Source organism: Aplysia californica, unplaced genomic scaffold, assembly GCF_000002075.1.
Source record: "Aplysia californica isolate F4 #8 unplaced genomic scaffold, AplCal3.0 scaffold00370, whole genome shotgun sequence".
Taxonomy (NCBI): Eukaryota; Metazoa; Mollusca; class Gastropoda; order Aplysiida; family Aplysiidae; genus Aplysia; species Aplysia californica.
Window position 1 is genome coordinate 565,443 of NW_004797640.1, and position 8,233 is coordinate 573,675.

The 8,233-nt window shown below is 41.6% G+C and overlaps 1 protein-coding gene across 1 annotated transcript in view; it reads right to left on the reverse strand.

The window, feature by feature from the left end:
• The window catches only part of LOC101860112 (HEAT repeat-containing protein 5B), a gene marked incomplete in the record, with an annotated part of 91,797 nt that overhangs the window by 31,148 nt on the left and 52,416 nt on the right, over positions 1 to 8,233 (reverse strand). The window contains 10 exon segments of the mRNA XM_013085392.2: positions 449 to 601; positions 1,076 to 1,187; positions 1,785 to 2,035; positions 2,542 to 2,694; positions 3,395 to 3,644; positions 4,192 to 4,349; positions 4,968 to 5,139; positions 5,763 to 5,912; positions 6,682 to 6,790; positions 7,358 to 7,569. Of these exon segments, the coding sequence (XP_012940846.1) occupies positions 449 to 601; positions 1,076 to 1,187; positions 1,785 to 2,035; positions 2,542 to 2,694; positions 3,395 to 3,644; positions 4,192 to 4,349; positions 4,968 to 5,139; positions 5,763 to 5,912; positions 6,682 to 6,790; positions 7,358 to 7,569 (1,720 nt within the window).

Genomic DNA, 8,233 nt, shown 5'->3' on the forward strand with positions numbered 1-8,233 from the left:
AGAGAGAGAGAGAGAGAGAGAGAGAGAGAGAGAGAAGGTGTGAACATAATCAGTATTTGTAAATACTTTCAGAAAGGCTGGATGACGAGACTGCTTTGACCTGAAAATCATGACAAAAGAACTAACAAAAAAACACCCCTCTCAATAAAATGACAGCTGTATGAAAAAACACCACTAAGCCTACTTTGTGGCCACCCTTGCAAATGTATTCAAAATCTACTCCTTGTAAAAACAACAAGCACAACTTCCAGCAACTTCTTCCCCTTGTCAACAACTTGAACAAACAGGCTATATTGTTATAGGGAATACCTTTTTTACCTTCTATACCTTTGAGACATCTACAAGTCACCTGACAGCTAGAATAACCTAATAAAATATCCAAAGAAACCATCACAAACAAAACAGAGCATGTAATATAAAGTCCCAATTTTCTATGCAGTTCACTGACCTCCCAATGCACCAGCCCGCCCCTCGAGCGTGACCTGCCAGGTGAAGGCTTCTCCGCGCACTTTCTCCGACTCCAGCTCCCTCACCGACCGCGGGAATGCGTTCCTCCACAGCAGCAACATGCGTGGGAGGTGGTTCTTGATCACAGATGGTCCTGAAGAACAAGAGCAAAGTTGTCTGTTCAATACAATGATGAAGGGCCAGCAAAACAAGAATAAAGACGTTTGTTCAGTACAATAATGATGGGGGAAAACAAAGATGACAGAACAGCATAATTTTGCAAGAGAAGCATACAGACATAGTTGTGATGCTTTAGTGTAGGGTTTTTAAAAAAAGAAGGAGAAGTTCTTGTCATACGAAAGCCCATAAACAAATTAATAGATGCTAAACGCAAACAAAAAGGAATCAAGAAAAGACTAACAGATGCTTAGGTGAGCTGTTGGGTTCATCCTAGCAGCTGTGACAGAATGTTGAAGCAAAATGAAGAAAGAAATACACAAAACAATAAAGTGATGTTTTTTTGAGGATTTTTTTCTAAAGCAGAAAGGCAATTCACAAGGCACAGAACAGATCAAAAGGATAAACTTTATAAAGAAAAAAAATATGCACTCATTTTGAAGGTACAAACCTAAAGTCATCAGAGCTCCCAGCAACAGCCAGCCTGACTGTGTTCTCTGCAATGACAGCCGACTGTTTTGTGAGGCTGTACGTAACAGCTCCTCCGCTATGCTAAAGATTTGCTGAAACAAAACATATAAGAAGTGATGATCAAACTCTCCTGAACACATTTGCATTTAAAAAGCACTCTAAGAGACAAGCAGGGCTTCATAAAAACATAGAGAGATACAAGAGTCAATACCATTAATGGTTCCTTCGTAAATAGATCTTACTCACTCATGAGAGTTTACCTCCACAAAATTTCTTAAAAACATGAACAAAACCACAGAGACAACACATAACAAAATACCATAAGTCAGGAACCTACTCCAGATTATCGCAGAACATTTTCAATCATTTCATGAGGGCTGGACTCTGTGGGATACAGCATTGCCAACATCAGGAGAAAGTTGAAAAAATCACTTCCTCACACAGGAATCAATTTCACATCTTCTGTGTGCCATGGCTATTACACAATAGTTTCTACTGAGTCAAGCGCTAGATCTAATATTTATTCTTTCATGCGCAAAATGAGTTGAAAAGCAGGTTTTTCACCTCTTCGATCTTAATGGAAACCAGACAGAAACTTTCTGTAATCATGACTACCTCTAACCTTTCCCTGCGTTCATGTGACCTTATGCAGTTGCGAGCGCCGTAAAACCCCATATTGAACTACTAACCTTTCCCTTGGAGTGTGGTATACCCAGCGCACACTGGTAGACACCCCCTAGCAGAGCAGCCAGGGCGCTGCTATAACCCGCTACAGCCTCTGGTGATGACCGCAGCTTGTCCATCCGCTCCACGCAGCGGTCGAGCAACAGGGTCAGTTGGGACGGGAGGGCCACAGCGATGCTGGCCAAGCACCATGATGCAGAGAGGCGTGCGGCGTGCGACGGGTGGATCAGGACAGACACCACTGGCTCGATGATTCCTGGGAGCAAATGTCGTACACGGAGGTCATTACCATAAGTTTTCCCTGATAATCCCTGATTTCGAAGAGGCATTAAAAAAAAAAAACCAAACAAAAAAACCCCCAACAACAAACAAACAAATAAAACCCCAGATATGATATGGATTATGCCGCTTTAACACAATATGAATATATGCGGAGAGAGTTAAAACCTAAAAAAATGTCAGCCCTACATCAGCATTTAGCATCAACACAGGGAGAGAGAGGCAGAGAAGAAGGGGGGGAGGAGAGAGAGAGAGAGAGAGAGAGAGAGAGAGAGAGAGAGAGAGAGAGAGAGAGAGAGAGAGAGAGAGAGAGGGAGGGAGGGAGGGAGGGAGGGAGGGAGGGAGGGAGAGAGAGAGAGAGAGAGAATATGTTGATACAATGGTATGTGTGCATATTTTATTTTGCAAAAGCTGGTGAAAGCACACTGTCAATTTCTTCCAGTGGAGGATTGATGAAGTATGTCTTATCATACTTCTACTGACCTGTAGCAGGCTCGGCCACCAGGGGGCTGGCGGAGGTGCCCAGACGCAGCACCAAACAGCCCAGCTCGTGAAGTGCACACACCAGGACATGTTGGCTGGCAGTCAGCTCCGAGGCCTGACCTTTGCCCTCTGAGGCCTCTACAGCTGCCTCTCCTGTGAGAAAAAAAACAAATACAATGAATTCCCAAACAGAGTTAATTAACAGTCATCTAACTCAACATGTTTTAATTACTTGAAGTGACTCGTTTCAAAGTAAACAGCTGTTTTGTAATACAGAGTCTATTATTCGTACTAAATTCGGTTGTATTCATTCGCCAACAATCTTATACTCATGTCAATAAAATAAATGAGTGCTGGTCTAACCACCAAAAGTGGAGAGAAACTTACAGGAGCTCAATCGTCCTACCACTGAAGGTTTTGACAAAAACGTGCCAAAAAGAGAATAGCATTATTAAAATAAAGATAATCCGACCAAAAGAAAAAGTAAAGCCAAAGGAGCATTAGGCTTTGTAGTTGTCACTCTACGAAGACAGACTGTAGATACTATTTTTAAAAGCACTGATAATAATGCATACTATACATTTTTGTACAAGAAAGAGTTGGGAAAAACTATCAAGTGGTGTGTACAATATACCAACCTAAGACCAAAGTTTCTATATATGGAAGCATTATTAGCAGAGGTACATTTTAGCTCTCCTGTATGGTAAGAAAAACGTTTCGTAGTCCCAGTGAATACAGCAGCAATCCTTCCCCCTCCACCTATCCAAGTATTTCTAACCAAGCCAAAAACCAAAACCCGAGGGAGATGATGACCTAGGGTACTACTCAACCCCAACCTTCGTATGACACTCACCAACGGTATTCATCTGCTTCACGATGACCTGACAAATCTCCTTGGCGGCGGCGATCTGCGCCTTCTCCCCCAGCATCCCGCCGATGACAGAGCGCATGATGAACTGCACACACTTGCGGGCGTAGACGGCGTCCACGTGGGAAGGCGTGGCCCGCGGGTTGGCCACCAGCTCCAGCACGTGGGTCAGGAACACCGAGATGTTGCGCTCCAGCCACAGGCCTCCCATGCACTTGATGAACTCCACGTACGCCTGGCCACAGGTTATTTGTTTTTAGGTAATAGTTTTATGGCATTTACTTGCAACACAATAAGATTACATATATATATAAATGCCAAAGAATAGAGGTGTTACAGTTTTAGTTTTAGTATGAGTTTTAGGCCATTTGCAACACAATAAGGTCATATGAGTGCTGAAGATTAGAGGTGTTACACCAGAGTCACAAACAAACACAAAAAAGAAGGAGGAGAGATAAGGACGATAAATGTTTGATAGGAAAGAAGGAGCAAACCACACAAGAGAACCCACCAACCATCCACAGGTCACAGGTGCGATGCAGTTGAGAAGAAGAAAAAAAAAGACAAAAAGAAATGAAGAAACTCTACAAATATCTACCAAACTCTACAAATATCTACATCTCAATGAGAAGCGTGGATATTTTGTGGTGTTTGTACACAACAACGTTTTAGGAACTCAAGAAGCTGGTGAAGAGATGAAACTTGAGGACAGAATTACTTTCCCCCCAAAAAGGGTTTTCTATATTTTTTGCGCCAATGATCTCTATCCTCCAAGAACTCACATGTGTAATGCCCACTCTGATCTCCCTGTTGACTGGATTCGATCCTTTGATCATCTCGCCCGCTGTGGAGGTCTTGAGGAACCCTCCGATTGTTCCCTTGATGAAGCCCGAGGCTAGCACAGCCAGCACATCCTCCAGCCGCGCAGGTTTTGTCTTGGCTGAAAACACACGAGAAAGAAATCACAGCTGGTAAATTAGGTGCTGTGGCAAATATGACAATATAGTACATTTGGCAGTAACACAAATTCCATTATATAGAGAAAGTTCATGAATGAATGAATTTTAAAAAACTCTTTTCTTTACACTTCTTGAGTCTGAATTTGAATAATTTTGTTATTCTCAACATGAGTTTGACTGCTTCTCATTCCTGAGTAACAAATGAATCTTTGTATTGTGACTTATCTATTCACAGCAGTTGAATAGATCACTTACACTAAAGCTGCATTCGTTTGTTTTGAGTTTGAAAGAGAAGAATATTGGAATAATAATGGCTATTTAATGCTGGGAAAAAAGAAAAACACACAAGCTAAAAACATAAAAAGAATAGCACAACATAATAGTGGAACTCTCCGACTGCCTGTTTAAAAATAAAAAGTATATACGACTTATTTTGCCCATCGATCTTATTGTAGGAATATTTATTGCTTTACACACTGGTCTAATCGTACGAATATTTAATGCTTTGAACGCTGGTCTAATCAGAGGAATATTTATTAGAATTCTATAAAAATACACAATCCATTAAAGTAATTTGGACAACAGAATGTGTGCCTCACCTCCGGGGAGCTTGGGAGCCTGTGCAGTGGCCATTAGGTTGCCCAGAAGTTTGGCGATGGTGCAGCGAGCGTCGTAGTTAGAGCCGTCCAGCGCCCTGAAACACAGGTTGGCCACTGTCTCCAGCTCTGTTGTGCTCATGAACGGTGCCTCCGAGACCAGCTCATGCATGCACTGGACACACACACGTCCGGGAAGAATGTGAAAGTGAGCAAAGAGGATTAAAAAAGTTATTGATCATTGACAAAGAGTTTTTTGACAGTCATGGGATAACGGAGGGAAGGAAAAAGTCATAGGGAGAGAAGGGAAAACTTTTCCTTGTCCTCTGCCACTTCTTCCAAAACAAAAGTGACAGAAACAGGGTGAATTCTATGATAGAAAGCAAAATAATCAACTTCCAACTTTCCCACAAAAACAAATCTGTAACCCCCCAACATTCCAGCAAAGACAGAACAGGAGAAGGCCAGGTACACAGACAGGAAAGCAAATTAAAGAGACCGAGATATTTTCGTTAATAAGACAGACATTCACAACACAAAACCAATTCCCGAAGAGAGAAAGGGAGACTAATAGACAGTCAGAAATAAAGAGGGGAAAAAAAAAGTGAGAGTGAGTAGGGAGGATATAGACAGATAGAGAGCATTTATGTGCATGCATGAGAGTGAGAGAGTGAGAGAGAGAGAGAGTGAGAGAGAGAGAGTGAGAGAGAGAGAGAGAGAGAGAGAGAGAGTTGCTAAATGACAGCTTCAACTATCTTTCAATAATTAAAGCACTAGAAAAACATGTCAATGACATACCCGAGCAGCGGCCTGCCTCACAGCCATGGCGCGGTCAGTCATAGCTTGTCGACATGCCTTGTAGATGTCCTTGTGGGTGTGGGAACCCGCTGAACCTAAGCCACAAACCAGCTTCTCCAGGGTCTGCATGATCTCAAACCTGCCCTGGGACTGGACAAATATAGGCAAAGGAGGTAGACATTTAAAAGGGAAAAAAACAACATTAAAACTAATTTCTCAAAGTCATGGTGCATCTCTTTCCAGTGGAAGACATAAAGCTTTAGTCTAGAGTCAGAACAGAGTTTTATGGCAATTGGAACACAAATAGCTCAACATAAATGCTAAAGATAAAGAGATGTTACAACAGAATGACATATGAGGAAAAAGAGAAGATTTTAAGTTTTAGTAAAGCGTTCTATGGCATGGCACTCACAACACAACAAGGTAATAAAAGTGCCAAAAAAAAAGAGAATGAAAAAGCGACACAAAAAGGAGGAGAGCTAAGGACAATAGTTGTTTGATTGGAAGGCAGGAGATAACCACAGCATGGTACCTGCCAACCACAAACTCAGCACAACAATAAGGAGCCTGTAGACAAAGTGGAGGTTTATATGTCACACTTCATTAATGGGCAGCAAGGGGTAATCACTGGTAGAATGTAATTAAACGTACAAACAATGAATGAGCCACAGTGAAAAGAGGAAGAATAAAGTACATAAAATTCCCATGCATGCACTGTTTGAAAACAGCAATTATATTAAAATTTATTTTTAAAATGTAGAGTAAACAACCAAAACTCTTATTAGTAACCAATAATTTCAAAATGCCTTTCCTTTCTGAAACAGATGACTTAACTGATAGACACAATCTCCCCCCCCCCCCCCCCCCCCCACCAATCATTTGTTTGTCTTGCCATGAAAGTACAAATAATTCTGCTCACCTCAGCATTCTTTAAGGATTTTATAAGTATCTGCACTGTGTCCTCATAGGTGCGACCGGTCATCCTGCCCAGCTTCTCATACATGGCTCCAAGACAGGCAATAGCCGCCCTGGAAGAAAAAGTCACAGCAAATATGTAAATCACTGTCAGAGGGCATATAAAAATTATCCAAAAAATTCAAAGTGCTTGAACTGACATGGCAATACAATCTTTTTCTAAACCATATGGAGTAGAAAACTGATGTATATTACATTGAGAAGGAAGTACAGACATAAAACATGCATACTGAGAAGAAAACTGAAGCATCAAGTCATACTATATCAAGACGAAAACTGCAACAAATATCGGAATAAAAACAACGGCTGAGACACTGAGAATACATATCATGTTGAAAACCGACTTACAAAGTACAATTAACTAGTGCTAATGGCCACCTACCTCAAGAACTGTATAAATCACCTGTGCAAATAACTACTTCCCACTTTTCCCTTTGCATCTTTTTTTTTTGGGTTGCAATATCACAAAGACACTATCCAAAACGTCCAACCATCTCAGACAACCACTGTTCCCCTCGACAACAGGTAGCCATCCTGGACAAATTTCGGCTGTGAGATGCAAATCGATTAGCGCAATATTGCAATGAAAACAGGAGATGCGTATCTAGCCGATTACTCACAGCCTTGAGGGCAGGTAACTCGGGGAGTCGTCTTTGTTTTTGATGATGTCATTGCACTTGTTGATGGTCTCGAAGAGATCAAAGGTGTCTCCCACGCTGAAAATCAAAGCCAGACAGCGGGCCAGCAGCTTGCGGGTTGGTGGACCGGGCGACTCTGTGATCTGGGCGGTCAGCTGCTCCACTAGACGCTTCTGGCTGCCTTTGATGTCAGACTGAAGGAATAAAAAAGAAAAACAAAAAATAAGTCATTGAAGTATGAATTCAGGTATGGTACATGTTTCATCTTTAAAGACATATCTCGTTAGAAAAAAGATTTTGCCTTAACTGGCTGCCGATTTGTTTAAATGCAATTAGCAAGTCTTTACATGAACTGCCCCATTTAACGCGAGCGCTGACCATGAGTAAAATATATCACATCCTTTCTTATGGCCATCCGACTTTCGGTATGACTTAAAAAAGAACTGAATATAGGCAACAAGTCATTTAATGGTCGGAAAAGGCAAAATAAGTAGACCAAACCAACATAAGGACAGTAAAGAAGTAAACCTATCAGTGGCACTCTCCAGTCACCCCACACGTTCACTCTTAGAATGTTCACCACGAAACCATATAATAGTTAAGACAAAGGTGTATAATCAGGTGACAATAGACCTTTGTGGAGTCAAGACTGGGAGGTTGTGCGTGCACAGTTCTGAAGAAGACGTTTACTGTATGTATCACCAAACGGACGCTTTCAGGGAATGTATTTTAAGTCTTTCTAAATAATCTCTCTCTTTCTCTCTCCCTCTCATTTTACCTATCCATCACAAACAGTCCCACCCAAACGCCATCGTCTACCGGCAAAATCTTCGGAAGAGAGAGAGAGAGAGAGAGAGA